The sequence below is a fragment of the Tachysurus fulvidraco genome, chromosome 12 (assembly GCF_022655615.1).
Source record: "Tachysurus fulvidraco isolate hzauxx_2018 chromosome 12, HZAU_PFXX_2.0, whole genome shotgun sequence".
NCBI lineage: Eukaryota > Metazoa > Chordata > Actinopteri > Siluriformes > Bagridae > Tachysurus > Tachysurus fulvidraco.
In genome coordinates, this window is record NC_062529.1 from 18510284 (window position 1) to 18536560 (window position 26277).

General features: G+C 39.6%; 1 protein-coding gene and 1 long non-coding RNA gene across 5 annotated transcripts in view; one reads left to right on the plus strand and one right to left on the minus strand.

Annotated features, from left to right (window-relative positions):
* babam2 (BRISC and BRCA1 A complex member 2) overlaps positions 1-26277 on the minus strand; it is a 77739-nt gene that overhangs the window by 49728 nt on the left and 1734 nt on the right. For all 4 annotated transcript variants that reach the window (XM_027168409.2, XM_027168406.2, XM_027168407.2 and 1 more), the window contains exons 3-4: positions 26145-26221; positions 18181-18275 (exon numbers count right to left, since the gene is read on the minus strand). In XM_027168409.2, coding sequence (XP_027024210.1) covers positions 18181-18275; positions 26145-26221 — 172 coding nt within the window. The remainder of the gene's footprint in view (positions 1-18180; positions 18276-26144; positions 26222-26277) is intronic.
* Positions 15386-16837, plus strand: LOC113656928. The gene is made up of 2 exons (XR_003444022.2): positions 15386-15933; positions 16470-16837. It is a non-coding gene; the product is annotated as an uncharacterized LOC113656928 (long non-coding RNA).

Below are 26277 nucleotides of genomic sequence, written 5' to 3' on the forward strand. Positions count from 1 at the left end.
AAACAGCTAGTAAAAGTAATAACATATAACAATAGCACATCAGCATATTTTGAACAGACTAGTCGCCTAGTCAACTAACACACTGACTAATTGTCACTTTGATGACGATGATGATGATGCCATCTAGATCAGTGGTGAAAAAAAACCCCACAAGGGCAGATGGTAAATAATTCAGGCTTGATTTCACCATCCAATCCCACTCAGACAGGTTATAGACTATTAGGTTTTGACATTGTTGTGGCGTAAAATGCTTGATTTAAGTCCACAACAATTTTTTGTGGGCTTTTTTTTTAATTGAAAACTACATGAACTGGCATAATGTCAAGCATAGATTTATTTTTTTTTTTAACTATGACAGCTTGATGCAGGTGAATTGAAGAGGGCTTTAGCAGATTGCTAAACATCTCAGCGTGTGCTTGATTTTGCTTGAAGTTTTGGAATCGCAAAATCACCAAATCCTGAAGGGAAAGATTAGCAACTCATGTCAGCTCACAAAGCAAATCAAGTACATTTTCAGGCGCTAGCGAAGCCAATGTTGAAAATAGTGATTCGGTTTCCTGGGGATTCATCAGGCTGGAAAAACCTCCATGGGCATGAGCTTCCATGCGGCACAATCTCATTTAGAGAAGCAACAAATTCAGTTACATGCTATTTCATACAGACTTATTATTTTACTGATTTATCCTTCTAACTGCACCACGCATCATCTGACCTACTAGCACTGCTTGACTGGTCTGGTCTCGACTCTATCTCTCAGGGTAAGAGGACATTTTACAGCAAGACTGTATTTCTGTTCTGGCACCAAAGTGGTGGAATGAACTACTTCTAGATCTTCAAATGACAGGTGAAGACCTACCTCTTCCTGAAACACTTAAACTAGCACTTTTCTCTGTTTGCTGTATGTGAATATTAAAAAAAAAAAAAACACCAGAGTATTAGGTTGATGGTATCCTAAGTCTGTAACCTAGCAAACTTTTGTACATCGCTCTGGATAAGGGTGTCTGGCATTAAATGTAAACGTTTTTATTTTATACTTTTTATGTGTATTTTATGGTATAGTTCGATAACTAAACTACCCTTCCATTTAAATAATCATCAAAACGCGATTTCTTTGAATCGACCCAATGCTGAAAACACACATCTTAACGCCTGACACTTTTTTACACAGTCATACAGTTCTAAATTTTACTATTTCCATGACTCATGAGTCTGTATACAGGTTTTATTAAGCTGGGGTTTGGAGAGGACCGGATGTCCATTCAGGTTCACGTTGTATAGCTTATTAAGCCGGCAATCCGGAGAATGCAGCTGAAATTGATGGACCTAATTGAAATGCCTGTAGAGGAATGTTAAGAGAGATGATGGAGGTTCAGCTGCATGCCGAGCTTAATGGTCAGAAATGGACAGAATGTCTGCTGCAGAAAAAAACAATAATATATATATAGCAAACCATTGACAAGCAGGGAGATGAGGCGGATAGATACACACACACACAACACACACACACACACACACACAACACACACACACACACACACACACACACACACACACACACACACACACACACACACACACACACACACACACACACACACACACACACACACACACACACACACACACACACACACACACACACACACACACACACACACCTGACTTTCTGCCTCTAAACCATTATCTATAGAAGCTCTTTACAGGTAATAGGGACTGTCCTCTACCTTTTCACTTAACAGCTAATCTGCTGTAAAGCACCAGTCGCTTCAGGCTCAAAGCTTTTATTATTACAGACATGATAATTCAGGGGAAAGATGGTGCCTGATGATAACAGAAAAGAATGCAATGAGACAACTTTTCTGTATAGAGTCCAGCAATCTTTACAGCCAGACTCTGGGAAATTCCCCTATACAGGTGTGTTTGGAGTGGGTGTTGTTTTTTTTTGTTACTAAAACTGTGTTGAACTCTTATCCACTGCACTCGTTGCAACCTTTTAGAGCAATACTATGGTGATTCATGACTCTCATACCTAACACCAGGATGACCCAGAGAAAAGCAATGTTATTATCCATTCTAACGAAATCATCAAGATTCCACGTGGGAGGAGCGGTCATGAGAAAGTTGGAGTTCTCATGTCTCTGTACGAGAGGAGTTTTTTCTGGACAATGTCTTACGATAAGAACAGACATGATTTCACCGATAAAGACTTGCAATCATTAATTACCAGATTTGTTACATGAACACCGTACAGTTCACTTAAATAGCTCTAAAGTACAAAGCTGCAAAGAAGACTCACTCCTAGGGAACCGGCCAATCGTGAGATTCTATGAACTCTTGTATGCAGAAGAGGGCAGACAGATTTTTTTTTAATACTCTGAGTGTGTTACGGAGTCTGAGAGAAGACGAAAACGGTTATTCATCACACCGGACACTTTTGTTGTGGTCCGATCTTGAGTGTGATTTCTCCCGGGTCACTTGATTCTATCAAATCCCCATACATTTGCCTTCATCTTACATCAGTACAAACCATATTCTTGTTATTTTTTTATTATCTTGGCACTACTATGATTCTCACCTATTTTGTGCTCCATAACTTCTTAGTTGTGGAAGCTAATGACGTTGTCATTGACTAAATCTCACACCTATTTTAACTTACTTCCTGAACCAGTGCAGTGTTCTCATTCAGGTTCCAGTGCAAACAGAAGTAGTATCAGGTAGCAGTAGCAGCTCTCGGGTTTCGTACAGTGTTAAACTTTCTCATACACATGACAGCTTACACATTAGCAAATTTTTATGTGAACCGTGCTCTGATTCAGACTAAACTGAGAGCATACACACAGACACACACACGCACACACACGATCAGACTACGGTTCCTTAAAACTAGCATCTCGTCCAGGAAAACAAAAAACAATAGACGAGACAGAAAGTGAGTAAAATAAATAGTCAATAACAAAATAGTGTTAAACCTTTACTGAGGTAAATGATTTCCTATAAAACCACATCATTAAAGAGTCGTATTCTTCCAAGTGTCACGTTTTTATTAATGAAATGACCACAAGGAATAACCACAAGGAATACATTTTATCTGTTTATATTTACATTGAGGAATGTTTCCTGGAACATCTAAGTTCCTACTTTCGGTTACATAACGTTATAACAGTTCTTCCTTTTCCACACATGTTAAAAGTTAAAAACAAAAACAAAACCAAACCTTAGCTTGTCAGATTACTAAGGAAAATGAAACCATAATTCCTCTATCATGTAAACGTTCTGAAAGTCCTGACTCGCAGCATACATGATAAATAACTGCCTCCTTCACCAGTTCCTTCACTGTGATTTAGCCATTATTACAAAAATGGACATGTTGATACACAGCATGTGATATGAATTACAACGGATTGTAACCGCAAGATATGAAGATATTCAAATGAAGCAATTTAGATAAACAGTTTAGGAAAATAGAATAATAATCACATTATTAGCAAGTCATATTTCACTGGTTGTCTCACATGCACGCACGCACACGCATGCACCGCGCACACACACACACACACACACACACACACACACACACACACACACACACACACACACACACACACATACACACATACACACATACACACACACAGCACAGAGGAATCAGTCACTGCTCTATGAATGCCTCTGCTCTCTGTGCCTAGGTCAGAGGTCAAACCCATTAGAGTGCTGCTTTATAGAGAGCACACAGTATTGAGGCTGTAAAAACATGACCACTCAGCAGCAGTGCCGAAAATAACTCTGCGGAATGGACCGTCCTAGTCAGCTGACCTCTGTGTGTCTGGGCGTCTGGACGCGTTTCGCCCTGATGATCGATATCAGGGTGGGGAAAAAGTTTCATTGTGTCTGAGAGGGTTTTGGTCCGTTCTCTCCAGGCTGTCCAGGAAGCCGAGGCGAGGGCAGGACACACGCGCCGGTGATGACGACATCACCGCGGCCTGTTAGCGGTTACCAGCAAAAGCGGGATTCCCGCAACAGCGTGGGTGCGAACACAAAGATGGCTATTGAAAGTACGGAGAGGGAGAATGAAAGGAGAGAGAAAGGATACCAGAGAAAAACACACTGTGTCAGCAGGGAGATTCGGCAGAACGGTCAAAGAAGACCTCGAACTCCCACAGCTGTCCAAATGTGACCAGTAACCCACAATGCTGGCAAGAGTGTGATAGCTGTGCTGAATCTTCTGCTGGGAACAATAAAACAAAGACCTACACAGGTAGAGTGACGCAATATTTACAGTGTGACTCACGCAGAAAGTCCTGTCTGCCTGGAAACATGCTTGTATTTGGAGCAGGACAAAGCAATCTTTCACCACAGCAATAAGTTTATGTACACACACACTCACACACACCCACACACACACACACACCTTTCTCATATTTACCCTCCCACTATAGTACTATACATGTTGATGCATGACAGCTTTTGCTGTCTAAGTTGCAGCGCAGTGCAACTAGTAATAGTTCAAAAGTAATACTAGTTAAGATTTGTTGTTAAGATTAGTTCTTCAGTTCTTTTAAGCAGTAAGCCTAAAATATCCGGATCAGTAACTGTCCCCTGATTAAAACCTGACATTTCTGTGGTCTCAACAACAAGAGGTCATTTTTTTTATTTAGTTCTTTTCGGAATCATGCCACTATGTGCTGGGAAACGTTGTTACCAAAAAGAAAACCCAGAGACAGATATTCCAGTATTGGCAGCAAGGTGTGTGAATTTTGGATCTGAGACTCTGGCACTTCCTCAAACTTAGCTGTATCGCTCCAAGTACATAACCAGTCTCAACTAGAGATATGAATGGGATTGGGTTTTTTTTTTAATTTCCACTTGTGTGGTTGTGTTTCCCAAAATATAAACCACCCAGCAGCCACATTTATAGCACTACAACCCTGACCAGGCAGTTATAAAGAATGAATGAGTGAACTATATACAGTAGGCGTAACTAATTAACGGCATTTGTTTGTCCTGTAGCTATCATATCTATATTCATATCTATTTAGTATATACAGTAATCCCTCGCCACTTCGCGGTTCAAGTTTCGCGGTTCAAGTTTCACGGCCTCAGTGCATCCCTGATTTTTCAAAAATATTCATCGAAAAATTAAAATATAAACGGTTTCCAGGATGCTAGACAGAGAGAAACTCTCTCAGAGGCTTTGTACATACCCACTGGCACTCAGACAAGGCACATGATTGGTTCCCGGGGCCAGATCTGATTGGCTGCGCATCATCTCATCCTCTCCCAGCTTCTTCCCTTGTTGTATCTCGCCACTCTTGTTCACGCTGTCAACTATGTCTCGCGTATTGTGTTCGAAATGAACTTTTCGTTAAGCCCTTACAATGCCTCCTAAGTGCCGTGCCCCTGCGAAAGATTCCTCTAGTGAACCCAAGAGGAAGAGGAAGATGATGACAATCAGTGAAAAGGTCAAACTTAGGGCCAATCCTACTTTGCGGATTTTCACCTATTGCGAGGGGTTCCGGTCCCCATTAACCGTGATAAACATTTACATTTACATTTATGGCATTTAGCAGACACCCTTATCCAGAGTGACTTACAACTGAGCAAGTGAGGGTTAAGGGCCTTGCTCAGGGGCCCAGCAGTGGCAGCTTGGTGGACCTGGGGTTCGAACCTATGACCTTCCGATCAGTAGCCCAACCCCTTAACCACTGAGCTACCACATCCCATCCCACATAAACGATTAATGATTATTATTATATTAATGATTACTTAATGATACTGAATTATATCATATTTCTTTCCATCCCCAGGACTTGGGCATGTCTGCAACAATACTTCCCTAGTAACACGTCTGCGATTAAATCTGTTAGACGTCAGATTGCAGAAGTAAAGGGCTTTCACTTGTAGTCTGCATTTGCTGATGAAAGCTCAATGTACCACAATGGAAACGGCAACATCCTCCTTTCCTGTTTGGTCCTCAAAGCTTTTGCAATCAAAGAGACATCTTCAGAAGGAGATCAGGAGTACTAAATGTGCATTGGCTGAATCTGCCAGAGCTGTGCCAAGGACAGATGTGCCGTGGGCATAACGCCTCCAGACTCTGCGCTACTTGCTACAGTTTAGAGGAAACGCCCATTATTTTTTTTCCCCAAACCCTGGGACTTCACTCCCACACGCACGAGAGTTCTGTGTGACGACTGACACGTTATTAGAAATGTCTAGGGAAACTGTGGCATCGGCCAGACATCAGCAGGGTCGTTATTTTCATTATGTAAGGGATAAAACGTAAAGGAATGCTGATATATAATCGATAAATAAAATAAATCAATTTATTTGAATAGTGCTTTTAACATTACACATTGTCTCAAAGCAGCTTTACTGTACATGAGTATAATTGAAAAATAAGTTCCTATATATCTCTAAATATTTTTCCTTAATGAGCAAGCTTGGGGTGATGGTGGCAAGGAAAAAACTCCCTGAGAAGATATGAGGAAGAAACCTTGAGAGGAACCAGACTCAGAAGGAAACCTCACCCTCATTTGGGTGACACTGGACATTAAATTTAAATAATGTACTTTTTTATAACAGTTTGTATTTGAAACTGCAGAGGAACTAATAGTTCAGGTTCATTTCTGAGCTCATTATAGATTGAACGCTGGTTCCTTCCTGCCAAAGTCTTTAAATGTTCACCGATGAACCACAAAGCTGACCGACGCGACGGTAGTTCAATATATTAGTTCATAAAGCAACACTGATTATCTGATACAGAAAATCGGGCCGCCTACAGCATTCAGGATCCTGTAGCCTGCAGGTCGAGTGTCGTAGGTAATCACGGATTATACCACGCTTTTATACAGTTCTATAAACAAAAAAATTATATCAGTAAGAGTAGGTGATATTTCCAACCCAATGTGTGCAAATGTCCTTTTTATTTTTGCCCCGATGTCAGAAAAAGATCCCATACGACCCACACTGACTTTACATCTCGACGGCTAGCCTCCAGCTAGCTCACGTTAATTTGTACATTCCTGTTGAAGGCATTTCTGGTAAAACTGGCACATATATTTAAGCCTGAAGTTATATGCCTGTAGTAATTAGTTCGCCATGTCAGTACAATTGTACGTACGAGCAAAGACGAGCAAAAAGATCCACACAGCTCAACCACTCAAATAAGCAGACCAGAACTAACTACATAAAAGAATAATGCAGTTATTGCATAATAATCAATGAGATACTGACGTGATGATGTAACCGCTGCTGAATTGGACTACTTTCCTATAATAGTGTTTTTTTATTATTATTATTAGCCAATGATTACATATTTATATCTCCTTTTAGCCATTTATAGTTATATGTAATGTTTTTGAACATCAACAAGATATTTCATTTCCTAATAAGTCCTCTGGCCTGAAGACACTCTCATGAAGGGAAAAAACAAATAAAAAACAAACAGATTGTGATACAGATCTGACGACACTGGAAACCACTCACTTAACTTAAAAGTTAAACAAACCTCACCACATGCAAGTGCAGTCAGACACTGATTCTTCCCCATTTTCTAATTCAACCTCAGCCGATCCACCCCCACAAGCCAGTTCTCCCTTATTGTATGAAGGTAAGCAACCAACAATTCATTCATTTATTTTCTACCGCTTATCCGAACTTCTCGGGTCACGGGGAGCCTGTGCCTATGTCAGGCGTCATCGGGCATCGAGGCAGGATACACCCTGGACGGAGTGCCAACCCATCGCAGGGCACACACACTCTCATTCACTCACACACTCGCACACTACGGACAATTTTTCAGAGATGCCAATCAACCTACCATGCATGTCTTTGGACTGGGGGAGGAAACCGAGGTACCCGGAGGAAACCCCCGAGGCACGGGGAGAACATACAAACTACACACACACAAGGCGGAGGCAGGAACCAAACCCCCAACTCTGGAGGTGTGAGGCAAACATGCTAACCACTAAGCCACCGTGCCTCCCAGTAAGCAACCAGGGAAGCTGAAATCTAAGACGCTTCCTCTGAAACACATGAAGCCAGTCTACTTGAAGATGCCCATGCTGCAAGTGTAAGAGACTCTGAGAAAAGTGCTATCTACCCTCTTCTACATACGCAAGCCAATAGATATACCTGGACCAGCTAGTGTCACCATGATGTGGGGTCAATTTTGCTCTTATGGACTCCTAACAATAACATACAGGAGGTGCTGTTTTAACAGGTCTTTGCCAAAACCAGTGATTATTTGAGCTTTACGTTCTTACTACATAGTTGAACCTAAATGTTCATATTAGATATTTAGTGCAAACTGGAAAGACGTGCATTACATAATCAGCAGTAGCTTGATAAGTGCCCAATTCGCACTGCATCCTCTGTGCCTTCTGCCTCCATCGAGGTTAGCGCACAGACGCTGCTGTATTTATGTAAAGCGACATATATTTCTTTCAGTACTCAACATTTCTTTTTTTGACTAGATGGGGGATTAAAATCAGAGCAAACCCAAACAGCAATTCAATAAATCCGAGCCCGTGGTCTCTAGTTCTCCAGTCGCGATTGCCAAAACATTTGCACCGATAAACAGCACTGATAAACTATCATTTTCATTAACAGCAGCTCTGACAGTAGGTTTATAATCATGTGCTCATTCTAATATCTTGTTTCTATAGAAACAACAAGCACACAGACTTGTATAGTAATAGTAATTGCTGTCGAGCTACAGATGTTGAGTGATCCTGACCACTTCTGCTCTGCCTGATCCGTTCTGATGCCCTGCTTCTGCTTGGAGCTCTCAACACTTGGAAACCACTCAGTGTTGCTGAGGATGAAGCACACGGGCAGCCTAGAGATACACTAGATTACTGTGGATGAAAAACATTAAGATAGCTTTGGACTGCAGAAAAAGATGGTTTAAGACTGTAATAGCTAGAATAGCTTTTAACAATGGACATTGTCTCAAACCAGCTTTACAAAACATAAGAAATACTGTATAGTACAAAAAGTTCAATTTAAATGTGTTTGTATTAATCCCCTATGAACAAGCCTGAGGTAACTGAGGTGCCTGTGGCAAGGAAAAACTCCCTTAGATGGAAGAGGAAGAACCCTTGAAAGAATCCAGACTCAAAAGAAAAGAACATCATCCTCATTTGGGTGACACTACTGTAGAGGGTGTGATTATAAACTGTTATAAACACCAAAGATTGTTATTATGAATAATGTCCTTTCTACGGTCAGATACACTCCGACAATTGTCTACTGATTAGGAGGTTGTTGTCCTCCGAAACCCAATGGAAGAGGAAGAACCCTTGAAAGAATCCAGACTCAAAAGAAAAGAACATCATCCTCATTTGGGTGACACTATCGTAGAGTGTGTGATTATAAACTGTTATAAACACCAGAGAGTGTAGTTATGAATTATGTCCTTTCTGCAGTCAGATACGGTCTGACAATTGTGTATTGATTAGGAGGTTGTTGTCCTCAAGGTCCATATGTAGTTGGCATCTTCTCTTTGTATGTCAGAAATCTTCAAAATCCATCTAATTATAGAAGTGAATTTTTCCTATTTTTATTATTTTTTTTTAACAATCCCACTATCCGGTATCAAATTCATTTGGGTTCCCTTCTGATTCTGGTTCCTCTGACAGTTCCGTTCCTTTCGGGGAAGTCGTGGCCTTTGACTCCTAACCCTAAGGTTGAGGGTTCAAGTCTCAGGCCGGCAATACCACGACTGAGGTGCCCTTGAGCAAGGCACCCAACCCCCCAACTGCTCCCCGGGCACCACAGCAGTGGCTGCCCACTGCTCCGGGTGTGTGTTCACGGTGTGTGTGTGTGTGTGTGTGTGCACTTCGGATGGGTTAAACGCAGAGAACAAATTCTGAGTATGGGTCACCGTACTTAGCTGTATGTCACGTCACTTTCACTAATGTTGTCTCGACTCGCATATTTCTCCAAGGCTGCTTTGTGACAATGTTAAAAGTGCTTATACAAATAAAATTAAATTGGAATTTATTGTTGAAACGTGATCAAACGTTTTATACCATATATTATACGAGATCAGGAAACAATTCAGGGCTTTGTAAGAATAAGAGGTACGACTATAGGGCTATATCACACCACCAGGCTCTTAATCATTTCCCCATAACAGCACACCATGTCGCTTTATACCTTAATTAGCTTAAGACATCCACTGTGACGGATCAACACGATAATTATATTATTCACAAACATGCAAAACATACAGCGTCTCGCTGCCAAATATGGGACCTGAAGTAGGTCAATAAAACCTTAGCAATGCATTCCATTTCATCTGACCTCCAGATCTCACTGGCATCTTCTACAGCACAGTGTTTACTCCCTCTTCCCGAGACGTCCATCATCAGTTACAGCGATGAGTGTGATAAACCGTAGGTCTAAATAACATTCCCATGTCTGTTATTGTGCTGTGCAGATAAAAAGCTCCAATAATCACACAAACTCATAACTCTAGAGAACAGGAAGGAAGAGGAAGCAAGGTTTAAGCATGAGAGCCTAGGTTGGAATCACTCTTTATGGGCACTCTGAGCTTTATTGTTGTGGCGTTTTTTTTTTTTTGTACAGGATGCAAGGTGTCGCTTTGTGCAAAAATATAAAAGAGTAAAAAATGCTGCCAGAGTGCTGGAACTTCGGCCACCATTCAGTTTTCCTGACCTTGACTCTCCCACAGGGAGTGCTGAACTTTCAGCTTATATACATGCGTGCCATGATAAAATGCCAGCATGATTGTTAGAAAACAGGGTCAAGGTGTTCATATTAAGCAAACCAAAAGAAACAAAAAAATCCCTGAATGCTATAAGGGGAAGAAATTTTCCTTTCGGATACGTGGAAAAAACCCATGAAAACCCCATCCAAAAAAATTATTAAAAAATAAATAGATAAATAAATAAATAAATAATAAAGTAATACTTATATGAAATAAATTTGAATCTCCTGTGTGCACATTATTTCATTCAAATATTAACAGACAGGATAAATTATGGTTAACAAACATCTAGCAGTGACTTTGCTCGTATTTACATCTGTCCTCTCCAGTAAGCGGCTTCAGTCTTGTCTCAGGCTACGAAAAAAATGCCTTGTTGCTGCATGAAAGCCAGTCAAAATAGCTCGCAAAATGAGCTCTTCACTGGACATCAGACCAGCCGCTGCTTATTTATTCTACTGACTTATTGTAGACATATAGTTGTTGCCTTCACTCTCTTGGCTGTCTGGGTTTAAACACGTGCTTACTTTGGGTATTTCCCAGTGCCCTCTGAGACTACAGGTGCTTATACAGGGAATACCAGGCAAACCACTTACACTGTTTATACGAACGATGGTTAATCCTACAGGGTCGAGCGGAGCGCCTCTGAAAACAAGACTACGCCTAGGGCAGAAAAATCCCAGTCAAGCTCATTTAAGGTACAGAACAGATAAGTATACAAAAAGAATATCTTAGAAAAAAGCAACGAAAAAAGACAGTGCTTCGCAGAAATATCAAATTCTCATAAAACCTTTGTGTCAAGTTCATTCCCAAATCCACTGTGTACCATTATACACGATACCAGCAAAACGAACACTATTAATCCGTTTGCTGCAACATAAGAAATTAAAAGGATTCAACATAAGCTTGTACAAGCTTTGACATGGCAAGCTTTGTATTTGTTGCTCTGAGAAACTTTCTAGAAGATTCTCTGTGGGTTTTCCTGGCAGCTTAATGGTGAACATGAAGGCCGGTGGATGGATGGGTGGATTACGCCAAAGAACAAGCTCCTCTGGCACTCTATTGTCATGCCTCGGTCCAGAACCAAGAGACTCATTAAAGAAAATAGAGAGAAAAAAAAACACCCAATGAGTGGGCGCAGTCTGCCCGGGAGCGCTTATCCCATTCCCGTACACTAATAAGAGACCCCACAGTGGGGACAGATGGGAAATCATGAACACTGGGAGGGAAAAGAAGGGGAGTTGGATGCCAAACAGTACTGACTTAAGACCTGTAGAGGTGATATCCTGTCATTGTAAGGCTAAATGTGTCACTGATATTATTTAGTTATTTTTTTCCATCCACACTATTATAAACAAAAGTACTGAGTACATCAAAAAGTACAGAATTCAAATCAATACCATTAACATACAGCTTTTTACGATGGCAGTATTCCAGAGATGAAATATTTCTGTACCATGTTTCTAGTTTAAACCTCGAGACAGCGGCGCATGGATCATTAATTTAAACCTAACCGAGAAATCAAACAGTATTAGATATACGTGGCGTCTAGACTACAAATCCAGTTTGCTAAAAAGCCAGGGGCGAGATGCGCGGCCAAAGGCTTTCATCTCTGCTCTCATTTTCCCAGGGCTGTAAAGTCACATATTCCACACGCAGCCATAAGCGCAGCCCCGGCTAACTTCCCACAATAAGCGTCTCTTTGTTTAGTAGCTCGAAAACCACCAATTAAAATCCGAATGAAGTTCTTGCACTGCGCCATCACAGCGGTGTCGCTGCATTACAGTCAGGGATAATTAAAGTAAAATGACTCATTTGAGAGAATGGGGGAGATGGAAGGCATTCCCTGTAGTGTTCATTTAAAGCAAAGCGCCCTTCACTACAAATGCATTTTCTTTTAAATAAAAAAGAAACGAAAAAGACATGTACGCGACCTCGGCTGTACGCGCCTGCAAACCCAAAGGACGTTTTTAAATGACACAATTCTAATGATCGCTAACAGCTTATTAATATTAGCTTTCTTGTGATAATTGGCCATTTTGCTACGCAATCAAAACGTTTCAACCGGCATTAATATTCACAAAGAGCAGAATTTCACAGTATAAAAAGGGAATAATAGAATAGAACTTCAGGCAGAAATAACCGGGTTTTATCACTATTTGTGGAATAACTTCAGGCTAGTAATATAAAGACGTCCTAGTCTGGATAATCATAATACGCAGCATGATAAAAACATTCATATGCACAAACTTTTACTTTTAATCTGCCACCACGAGGGGACTAAACATGGACGTAGCATGTTTACAGACCAACAGCAAATAGTTGCTACATCTCATACAGTTCGGTCTCTAATGTAGACGGGTTACTCCCTATTTTTAATAAGAGCTGCCATAAAAACCATGGGTGTGATTACAAATATTGCACTCATCGGGGCTCAATAGACTCTTAGCTCTAAACGAACTAAGCAAACATTTGACAATAAACATGCTTTGAGTGATTCAGTACATTTGGAATATGAGGTGGAAATGTGAGCTATTCCTGTTAAAAATGTCCTTGAAAAAAAAACAACACCACACAAGCCACAAAATGCCAGCTGCAAGATTTCACACTTTAGAGCTTAAAATATACGTCGAACACGTCGTAGATGAACTGGATTTACATTTATTTATTCGGACGAGTGCAAGTAAGAGCAGAACAGAAAAAAGTTTTAAAGCCATGACTAGAAAAAAACATAAAGAGAAGCTCGGTACAAACATGAATTTTGGTCTGATGCAAACATCAGTCACGAGCCTTACTATAAGATATGACGCATTGTTCCATGATGAAGAGGGTAATGCGTGCTAGTGATGAAGCATAAAAGCTCTCGAATACAACGGCTTCATGAGCAGAGCTTCATACTGCTTGCTTATCAGTGTGTTGTGAACGAAACAAAGCAGCACTGTTATGTTGGTGTGCTGAGTGAAAGCCTGTGGTCAGTGCTGAGCGTTACGCATGACAGCATGTGCTGAAAATGGAGGCTGATATATCGGTGGTGACTTATTTTATTTGACCGCAGTACATACATACGGACATTCTGTTTGCTGCCTAACTTTTTGGTTTGGGAGGCTATGAAGCTAAGACAATGATGGGCGGGTTTTGCTTGCGAGCGGCCGTTATTGAGAACACATGGAGAGCACGTCCCGGAAAAACATGGAAAAAGAAAAAAAATCTTGAACAGAGAAAACAGGAAAGAGTTTGCTCCGGTGTTAGGAAACATGCCGATTCGAGGAGTCCTGATCACGGTGCCAAAGCCAGCCGTGGACGAGGGTCGGAGAGGATGTCTGTCTCACTCCGGTTGGGTTATTGACTGTTAGCTTGTGTATGCAGAAGAGGGCAGATCGCGTTTTCCTCTGAGTGTATTCTGCTAGCCTGTAATGCAGCCATTAAATAAATAAATAAATAAATAAATAAATAAATAAATAAATAAATAAATAAATAAATAAATAAAATAAAAATATGCAGTTAAATAAATAATAATAATAAAAAAACGAATAAAAAAGTGTTTCTTAAGAGCCACGGCATAGAAGAATCTGTTTTGGTTTTATGGATGGATGAATGGATAGATAAAGATTTGATTGGTCATCCTATTAAAAGCTCCCAAGTCTGACCTCCAGGTTGCCCGGAAATCTATGTGCCCAAGCTAAACAATGCTAGCTAACCTAATGTAATAACCACTTTTTACACCTAAAAGATATATTATCTTATTCCGTCAGACATTTTTAGTTTCCCTCCATGTTTTACCGCATGTAGTAAAATCGTCTTTTTATTGTTTGAAGACATTTTATATTTATTTTTATTATTATTTTTATTGATGACATCGCTTGTGTTTCATTAGTGCTGCCACGTACGTCCTGAACCCAAAAGGTTGACGTGTGAAGTAAAGCAGAAGATCTACAGACCGAGAAGTTTGTGTTATAGTGACAGCATCGACGCTTAAACATAGCCACGTAATCAATGTACGTGTTTGTTTTGCAAAGGAGTATTTTTTTTCTCTGTCTACTTGTTTGATGGACAAATATGAATACATGGGGAGGAAAAAAACATGGACAGAACCTCTGCTTGTGTCAGACGGCCGGGGGTGTGTTTGAGGAGGTGGGGGTAACGGTACTATCCAAATAACGATGGGAAAATTTTCGTTCTCAGTGGAAGCAACAGAAAATGTCATATGCTGGAACAATGCTGGATGTTGTATAAAATGTAAAAATAATCACTCAAAAGAAAAGAAAGTACAAAAAAAAAAGTAGCTTTGAAGAAGAACCACTAGGACATTTTTTTTTATTTTTCAGCTCTGGATTTATTGTAACAGTGTCTTCTAGAGGATAATGTATATGTACAATTTAGTGATATAAATAATTAAAAGGTTTTAGACACTGGCCAAATATAATAAGCTCCTATTGGAACACGTGGCTCATTGTTACAAAGCTGACAAAGCGGAGACGCAGCCTGCTCTTCTAAATATTCCTGAGGTGCTCAGGAGAAGTTCCCATTTTTCAAAAAATAAAATAATAATAATAAATTGATTTCATTTCGGAAACGATCCTTATTAATCCCAGATGTTCGCACTCGTAAACATGAGGGTGTCAGCTCCGCTTTTTTTTTATTGTTCCACATCTTGAGCCAAAGAAACAACACAGAGCTTAGCAGCTAATAATATCCAGGTCAGACTGTAAGCGGGATAAACATTTGACCGAGACGTCGGGAATTTCACGAAGGGATCCGAAAAAGCCTGATGTTTACTGCCAGGTGAAAAACAAGCTGAGGGCTTGCAAGAGAGCCTGACGTTCGGCGACATTCAATCTGGATTTCGACTTGTTCACTGGCAACCTCAATCCGATCTACAAAACAAAGAAAGTGCTGTTTGGTGTCTGTGCACAGCAGCAGATAAACCTACAAGACGTCCTTCTGATCGGGTTGCCGCACGAACGAAACATGTTACGATCGACAGGAGCAACCGATCCAGCAGGAACATCTGGATAGAGCAATTGTTAAAAACGAATAAACAAATAAAAGAAATTACGGACGATGCTACGGAGCGACGTCATGAAGGTGAATCGTTAAACGGTGGATACTGAACACACTGTTCAATGTGTATGAGAGGGAAAGAGACTAAAAAGCAGACTGGATCTCATCCTAACAGATGTGTGTAACATGTTAAAAAGCAGGTAAACACAATTCTGGATGTGCTTCCCCTTCTCGTTTCCAGCTGGAGTTAGGAGACGATGAGCAACAGTCATCGTCTCCAAAACTCTTACGCAAGCTGGGAATTATTTGTCTTTTTAGATTCGCAAAAAATAGCTCAGCAGACGTTGGTGCTCGCTTTCGTATCCGGATCAGACAGCGGGTCTAACAGCTGAAACAGATGTTCACAGAAATCTTCTCAGGAACATATAGTTTCTATTCTTATATAAACGTATATGTGTATAAACCAAAAGGAAATAAAAGTCATTTAGCAGGTAGAAATATCTCATGAGAGTTAATTGTTTGTCTCAATACAAACACAATACAAACCATCTAAGGAAAAAAAAAATACATTGACTACAGTCCAGATGTGCTAAATTTAGAGCATGACACTCATTACTTCCCATCAAAACTCTAAAGTGTCAACAGTGGAAAAGTTGTGTGTTTTTTTCCATTTTAAGAGGTCGACACATGCCTGAATTTTCTTTTTTTTTTGTTCTGTTTTTGGCTCAAAAACTAGCAGGCCTGTGAACTGTGAAGCTTCCCAGCAGACACCGTCTCTCACTGTAAGGCTCCTCTGATGGTGTCTGTCGGTCTGTCAGACATGTTTATTACTCGCAACAGCAAAAACATGTCGTTTCATGGACGGCGAGGAAACACGGCAGCTCTGAGAGTATGTCATCTACAGTAAGTAGAACAGTGAGATGTGTAATCATCTGGAAACAGCTCACTTCACAACAAAGGAACTACTGACTGCATTGATCTCTATGGAGGCCTGCATTTTCTTTCAGAAACAGAGGTCTAACAGAGTTACATCATTCTCCAAAATTCACACACACACACACACACACACACACACACACACACACACACACACACACACACACACACACACACACACACACACACAATAAAAAGTAAAACACAAAAAATAAAAAAGACATCAGAGCTCTGAAACAGTCATAACAAGTACAACTGATCTGATTGAACAAGCCACTAAAAAGGAAGTCAAAGCAACTAGTCTCTCTTTCTTAGCTGGTTTAAAGGCACTAAACTTCCGGGAGCCTGAAATGCTGCACCCACAAAAAAACAAACAAACAAATAAATAAATTTAAAATAAAGGAAATTTTATTTGTGATATTTTTTCGAACCTTTTTGGGCCATCTAATCTTTTTAACACAGCTTCTGAATCTTAGCTTTACAATCTCACTGGCTGAAAACACTTTTCTACACAGTGACACAATGACTTCTTCCAACAAAGGCCTTTTAGCTGTATTTAAAAACACAAAAAAAAGAAAAAACCCACATGGTTTAATGAAAGGTGAACGGTACAAGTGCAGTAGCACATTGAGGATCATTTTGAATGCTTTCAAAGAACAAAAAAAGAAGAAAAATACTAAATTCTGGGACCGTCCTATATTACCATTTGCATAATTTGTCAGACTTGAGTGTTAAGGGCCTTTCTCAGGGGCCCAGGAGTGGTAGCTTGATGGCCCTGGGATTCACACCTTCCTATCACTAGTCCTACACATTAACCTCTGAACTCCAACATCCCCATACAGTTACAGCATTTGTCAGATGCCCTTATCAAGAGCAACTCATTTCATTCTCTTTTGTGTTTTTATTTATTTTATTTTTTTTAAAAAAAACAACTGAGCAATTGAGGGTTAAGGGCCTTGCTCAGGGGCCCAGGAGTAGCAGCTTGATGGCCCTCAGATTCAAACTCAAACTGAATCAATTATGACCGAAACACAAACTATTACATACGTGGAATCACACCAGCATAACCAGTTAGCTGTTTTGTGGTTTATTTTGTTAGGGTTCATTTTTTTTTATTGAGCTTTAAAAAACAAAAACAAAAAAAAAAACGCTGGCTCGAAATTTCTGACTCCTTGTTTACCTGCGACACGTGCAAGCAAATTTACCGACCATATATTCATAGTTGCAAGCCTTTTTTTTACCCATGACAATGTGGAGATGTGAAATATATTTAAAAAAATGTATCTTAAAACGAAATATTCTACCGAGATGCTTTTTCAAAAGGCTTCGACTGCCGTGTTTAAGGAGGTTTGTTTATTATTAAGACCTGGAAGTGAGGAAGTTTCCTATGAGGATTTAGTTGCTGTAAATGCTACTTAATAGCACAATCGTTCTAAATCTTCAATCAAGACATGCAGAAAGAAAGCTGTGTAGGAGAAAGCTGGTAAACATTTCAATAAAGTCAGACGTACCGGCAGCTCAGAAGGCTCTGGCAAGAACTCGGGATCCTCTCCAAAAATAAAGTCAGGAGGCAGCTCGGGGTCTCTGGCATTAAAGATGATGTCCCCTGGAAGAAAATTCACGGATGAGCCGACCACCAGAAAAACATTAATAACCGACGGGAGTATAAAGCCTTAACACAAACGTTGCGAGACAATTTCAAGCAACGATATAATACAATAAAACACTACTTACTCTTTACCCCACAGTGCTGTTGAATTCTCAATCCTGATTGGTCAGACGATCGTTTTCTATAACTGTAGCTATAATGCGATGTAACGTAGAGCTGCGATTCTAAAATTTGAATACGTTACGATTTCTATATTAACGACTTATTCACAGGGACTTGTTTAGTAGATGCACAAAATGATTATGTTTTTATGTAAGGAGTTTTTTTAAACATCTATGAAAGGAGTCTCCAGTTTCAACACTTTGTCTGGGTAAGAGATCGCAAGAAAAGAACTTGTTCCACAGCATTAATGTAACTATGAACTGATAAAAAAAAGTGTCATACTAATGATAAACAATTTTTTAAAAAATTAGCAATTTCTGGCAAAATTTTCTGTTACATAAAAGGAAAGCAATATTTCGAGACAAGACATTTTTGTAAGACTGGGGTGGGAAAGTCACACTAGCCTATTGTTGCTTGTTTTCCTAAAACAGCACAGCCCATTGTTTTATCCTTTACTTAAGTCATGCGACACAAACACATGGTTTCTTACAGCAGTATGAAGTGTGAACGTAGGAGGGTAATTACTGGCCACAAATGCCACCTGAACGTAGGTGCCACCAAGGATTCTCACATTCCTTTTACACTGACGTATGTTATGCTGTGCTTATACTGCTTCACACTTACAGTTTACAGTTACACCTAGATTAAAGAGTGCAACGATTAAACAGCACCATGGTGATTAAACAGCACCATGGTGATTACCACTGGCTGGTGCGCAAATCGTTAAACGTACGTACAGCAGGGTCACGAGATAAATACGCTGTAGTTCGGGAATTATCACAAAAATCGCTAGAAGCCACTTCAATGAAAGGACTCGTGTATATAAGGATATATTCACTTTATACTTTACGAAGAAAGAAAGAAAGAAAGAAAGAAAGAAAGAAAGAAAGAAAGAAAGAAAGAAAGAAAGAAAGAAAGAAAGAAAGAAAGAAAGAAAGAAATCACAAACCTACATTGGCACTGACATATTTAATAATGCAGAATTACACCTTACATTATAAATTATTTACATTTTTTATATTTATTTACATTTTATACTCCCCATGTCTTATTTATTTTTATCTTACTCATTTATTTTGCTATAATTATTTCATAAATAAATAATACGTATTATTATTATTAGCAGTAGTATTATTAACAACAACTATAATAACAATATTAATTAATTATAATAAGAATATACAAATATTTAAAATAATTAAAGTCATGAGACTATGAGGCAGCCTTTAACAAAACAAAAGTTTTGGCACCTGAACATCACACCTATATAAGGGTTTTCTTCAAAATGTTGATCATATATGTTCCAGCATAACATAACCCCTGAGCACAAAGTGAGCTCCATGAAGAACAGTCATGGGAGAACTCCTGCACCCAACTCCACTACACCTTTGGGATGAACTGGAACACAGTCTGATTCCCAGACCTCCTCACCTAACATCAGCGCCTGCCCCTACTAATAGCTATTTACTCCTCCAAACTCATACAGATCTGATCGTCAGGAGTCCACAAACATTTATCCATATATTGAAAATGTCTATCATACAAGTCATTTCCTTTCTAATCCTTGTTTAGGTTTCTCCTAGCTTTAATGTCAGCACTAATACTATCAGGTACGCATGTCACCAGTGTCTTAAGATCTAAGCTTTTTGCCTGTTTCATATTTCACCTGCTTTACCAAAAAATTCCACAGATTTGAAAAAGTCCCGGTATTCCATCAGACTTCTCAAATGAGTCACACAGGCTTGGTTCTAAGCAGCAAACATGTCATCTTTGTATAAAGGAAAGGCAAGCACACACACAGAGTCTGGCCCATGATGTACTGTATAATTGTATGCCTAGTTACATTTGTCCATGCTACTTACAATTTACTGTACGATAAAACTGGCGTTTTTTTTTGTTTTTTTTTGCATATAGACTTGAGATTCATTTCCCAAGTTGTGGTGATCCAAGACTTAATACACAGCTTTGGTTCATAGAAGGGTTGAAAGGTGATGGGCTACATTTCAACGCAATCTATTTTTATTCACAATCAAAACTAGCAAGCAAGCCCCAGTGAAAAAGCTCTTAAAAGCTGATCAATAAAACAGAAGTCTTTGCGCTATGCTACTATGCTACATTTATTCTACTTCTAAAAGTATGCGTAGCTCCACAAACAAGTGAGGAACTGACACCAGGCAGTACTTTTCCATAGAAAACCTAGATGTTCATCATAAATCAGTCACTGGTTAGAAGAAATACCTGTAATCCATTCTGCCCAGATGTTTATGATGATTTTGCCTCGCCATTAAGCAATCATGGTTAGAGGACCATGAAGCACCCTTGGAGTTAAAGCTTTTGGGCAATAAATCAAAGTAGGTGCTTGAGGAGCACAACTAGGAACACTGTGTTACTTTCAGAGCCACTTTTAATAGCTAACAGAGCAAACAATATGAAAGTTTCCCATCTCCATCCACTAAAATTTCCATTCTGAGGAAAAAGAAAAAAACAAAACCTAATACAGCATGCATCAACACAGCCATCTCTCCGGTCATCTAAGTTTAACTAGAAGCAATTACGAGCAATTACTTCAGCCTATCAAGTTCTCTCACCTCCTCATCTGTACTACAATGTTCAAAGCTTCGACTTTCGATTTAATGCCGAGGCCAACGTTTGCTGCCTCTATAATTTCTACGTTGGAGTTCTCGTTAACATGAAGTGAACGGAAAAAATGTTTTTGCTCTTTTGTTTCGAGGAGCGAACCGAGAAACCGTCTGTCTGAGATCTCTGAACTTAAATGGTATTGTAACTGCTCTAATGATATCCTCCTGTGCTGGCAAAGCAGCTTCTAACCTCTAACACCGAACAGGAAATCCAGCAAATATCAACACCAAACAACACATTAAAAGTAGAAGCACCAGAAGTATTATTTAATGTTTTAATTCCAGATTGTTTTAAAGCCTGAGGTTTATTTCTTACAGCAATACCGAGGTTTACAGCAATGCTCCTATTTCCTTTACCATAATTAAGACAAACTATGCTACAGATACTGAGGGACACCAAAATTACAGAGAAATCACTCAAAATAAATTAAAACTCAAACTGGACAGATGATATGTTCCTGGGAAAAAAATCTATAGTGGCTTTATAATATATTTAGGATCCGGTCAAATTAGATGCTAAGCTCTAAAGAAAAGGTGTTAATTAAAAAAAAATCATTTAAACCTGTTGTAAGTATTAAGTAGTAAATATTTAGAGTAAACAACTATAAAACATGTTTAAATGACTGAACTCCTACCTCCACTGTATATATACATTTAAATGATATATAAAAATGTACGAAAAAATCAATAAAACATTAAATACAACTGGTGGTAAATTTTATTTATGGGAAACAGGGTGTCGTAAAAAAATTACTAGTACAGTAATAAAAAAAGAGAACTGTAATATCTTCTGTAGTATATAGTATAATACATTACCTTTGCTTCCTTGACTAATGTTTGTTTTTTTTTAAAGAGAAGCAAGTTGATGCATGTTTCATGCAACTAAACTGAAGGTTAGACATCTGGACCTACAGTAGTTCCCAACCATGGCATCGTGATCATACAGATACTTGAACTAACGTGAAATCTTCTGCGCTGTAACTCAAAGCCTTAATCACAACTGGACAACCATCATGCATTGATGGGCTCTGGTTTGTTGATTGGAGAATCGGGGTTCAAGCCCCTTCACTGCCAAGCTGCCACTGTTGGGCCCTTGAGCAAGGCCCTTAACCCTTTCTGCTCCAGTGGTGCTGTGTCCTGGCTGGTCCTGTGCTCTGACCCCAACCTCCAAAGTTAAGATATTCCTAAAAAAATTCGACTGTGCTGTAATGTATTTCTATAATTCAACGCTGGTGGTTAAGCAAGTTGCGCTGGTTCAGCGACAAAAGCTTTGATCGTTAGATTGTAGTTTCAAGTCCCAGCACTATCAAATTACCATGGTTCAGTCCCTGACATCAATTCAGCTCAGCGGTACATCAATCATTCAGAAGCATGAGCACATTATTAGTGAGTGATGTATTATTTTATATAACGTAAGAGATCACAGTACTGTTTTAATGCTACTGTAAATTGTACTGGAACCCTGATGCCAGTTTCATATTCAGGCTTTTTTTTTAATACACTGTAGGTTAATAACTACAATCTAATGTCCAGAGAAGTCATGAGCCTGAGAAAGCCTTTGTGTTTTGAAACCCAGCTTTAGTCACGTGGGAGTTGTTGACCGCTAGTTGTTGTGAAATGAAAAGCAGGAAACCGTTCCCAAGTTATTTACCGGCAAAAAAACAACAACAAAAAAGATGTTTTAGACAATACAGAGAGAATTAAATACACATGCTAACAGCGTGATATAAACCAGGCCTTCTACCGATCGACTAGAAGAAGAGGATCGTCGATTCTTTTTTCACCTGAGAAAGAGTACTCACCCAAAAGAGTACTGATTAAAGCAGTAGGCAATTAAACAAACGAAGCTACAACTAAACCTGAAATACCTGCAACTATGTTTATTCAAGCTGCTGACAAAGAGAAGATTTACATTTCAGAGCCATTTTAAAGCTTTGTGAACGTGTATTTCTCAATAAAAGCACATGCTCGCCAGAAGGTCAGCTAGTTGAGTGCTTCATGACTCACACCTATTGCCAGAAACCTCAATTAAGATCACTGCTGTGTTATAATTAATATCAAACCCAGCTAAGGAACATTAAGCAGCTTCTTACTGAGCTGTGGTATTTGGAAGCTTCACACACAAGCCCTCTTGCTCATACTTCCCTGTTTTATTTATTTATATACTCTTAAATATAACAAGACACCGGTTAGCAGCATGGGCAAAGGAAGTACAATAAAGTGTGTTGGAGTAGAAATGAACTATTACCCTGCATGTGTCATGGCTTTTTTTTCTTTGCACATTTTTCCTCTTAGCGAATGAGGAAAGTCCTACAGTTTGATAAAAGACTAACAAGCTAAGATGTTTTCTGATGATATGGGGGGGAAAAAAGGGTCTTTGAGCAAAATTTGAATGAATCACGGCATGTTTTGATATGAGACTGTGGCCTAATCAGTTTCAGTAGTGAGAATCTGCGACTACCTTCTGTTTTTTTTTTTTCTTGCTTTTACGTCACAGTAAAACACTCTGACCTGCGGTTTTAAACGGATGAACGATCCTTTAAAAATAGGAGGGCTTGGTGGCCTTGTGGCCACGCTTGTCATGAAAGTATCTAAAACAACAATTCTTAACCTGGGGGTTGCGGTAATATTTTATTTTGAAAAACTGTATGAAATATTCGCCTAAGGACACCACCAACCAGCCACATGTTATATCTAATTAACTTTAACTAAAGTCACTTGGTTTAGCAATTAGTTTTTTATAGTCATCACAGCTGCACTACTGATTAGACATGGAGAGATTTCATGTCAAAAATGAAGTACAAGGACGAAGCTAAACTCATGGTTGAAGACAGTTTGCGTCTTTTCCTCAGCTCTCCTCGGCTCTCCTCAGCCATGACTGGACCGTCACAGCCGTCATCTTTCTCTTTCCAAGCCCAAACACTCCATAGAGTGATGTCTAGATGGTCTAGAAGGCTCTACAATGTCTTTGTGTGCTGAAGAAGAAGTTCAAGCATGACGATGCCAATGAGCACAAAACAAGCTCCAGGAAGACGTGCTTTCTTTAAGCTGATGGAACACTAATTCCCACAACCACCCTTCAAAATCTAGTGGAAAGCCTTCCCAAAGTAGTGAAGACTGGAAGAGCCATTAATGGGAATGTTAATGTTATAACCCATGGTTTTAAAATGTATGTTCTACAACAGAGCAGGGTGTTCGGCTGTTGAAAATCTTTTGACCATACAGCGCCTTATTTGATTATATAGAGCTACATCTATGTACAGCAAGACTATTCAATTTACTAATTCAATACTTTTGCATCTCTAAAAAATATATATATATATTTTGTCCACAATTCAAAAACATCCCAATGACAAAGTTAGATCAACCAGGGACCCGAACACCACCATTATTAACAAGAAGGCCCAATAGTCACTTTAATTCATCTGAAACCTGCTGACCAACTGCATCACTGTCTGGCACGGGAACTGCAGTGCAGCAGACCACAAGAACCTTCGGCGGATAGTGAATGAAGCCGCAAAGATCATCGGCGCCGCTCTCCCGTCTATCAAGGACATCTTCATGAAGCGATGCCTCAGCAGGGCCAACAGCATGGTGGGGGACCCCACCCTTCCTCCAACAACATCTTTCAGCTCTTACCATCAAGAAGAAGGTACAGGAGCATCAGAGCCCGCTCTGCTAGACTGCGGGTCTCAAACCACCACTGCCACCCCTGAAAACACACAGGCCTCCTGTGACGTGACCCGCCTGACCGCCACCAGCCGCACTCACCACAGCATTAGCACACTAGCACATCAAAAGACTAAACGGTGAGCAAAAACCCACAGACAATACACATGTTTACATGCTCGTGTTGCACATTGTATCTTGCACTAGCCCGCTACTAGCTGCTTGACACTGAATGCCTCCTGTTGCACGTGTACAATATCAAGGGAAGCATTGTATTGTCCACATATTTATATTTATTTCCTGAAAATCTATGTATAGGAAACACACACTCACACACAGAACCAGAAGGTTATTGTAAAGTCAGTATTGTGGAAATCAGTATGCTATTCCATAGTTTGTATAGTCTGTACTAGCTGTATAGTCTGTTCTTGCTCCGGCCTATGTATCTGTCAAAAACATAGAGTGTATTGTTTGTACTGATGGCATAGTCGGTACCTGCCCCCTGCTTCGTTGTTGTTTTATGTTTTATGTCTGTATGTATGTTGCACCGTTGACCGGTGAGACACAACATCTCGTTCCACTGCATGTCTTAACATGTAAGTGGAATGACAATAAAGCTAACTTCAACGTGATCCACTAATGCGATGCTTTCCCATTTCACCCCTACAAACTTTTCTACACTTTCTTTCCTTCTCTTCCAGCACACAACTCAACTCAGAGGCTTCTGCCTACAAATCCCTGCTTCTTTCAGTTTCTTTGAACTCTTTGTACAGTTTTAGGTTTGAGTTTACTGTCAGGAACAAAAAGAGTGCTTTAGGCATCTATATACAATGGACTACTTGTGCTACGGTTGTACACTCCTACCCAGACACAGTGCAAAAATGAAAACTAGAACAGAACACAGTAAACAATGTATGTAGTCAGTAAAGTGGCATAGCGGGAAACAATACACTTCCAGTAACATAACATAACAATTAGGGTGGAAATATATAGAACATTTGGTAAATCTGCACTTCTGAGTCTACATTGCTTAAGGATTTGATTTTTCATATACACAACTATCTACAGTCTGCCCTATCTAACCTGCAGTGAAATAAAATCCTGGCCTGCTCCTCTTTTGACTGTGCATATAAATAATTCAATTACAAACAAGAAATGAATAAAAAAATAAGAGAAAGAAGAGGATTGATGTACAAAGTGTGCAGTTGTGTAACCTTGGAGTAAAAGTGTTGTCAATGGAGTGGCGAGAAGAGTTTATGGAAAAGCGATTTTGTTGCTAAGAACATTTCATAGCGTCTCCTGAGCCTTGCGCGTGTTCTCCTGTCTAGCCGTTTATCGACGAGTTTACTCCAATCTTGAATCTTTAATAATTTACTTGAGTAGTATGTCTACTTACATTTCAGAGTCTCTCCAGCATATGGGATGTGCAATTTAAATCTGTCACAACAGGGCCCTGGAGTCAAAGATGTACAACTAAAGAGGAAGAGGAAAAAAAGGTAAAAGGTTTGTCACCTCTAATGCAGACCATC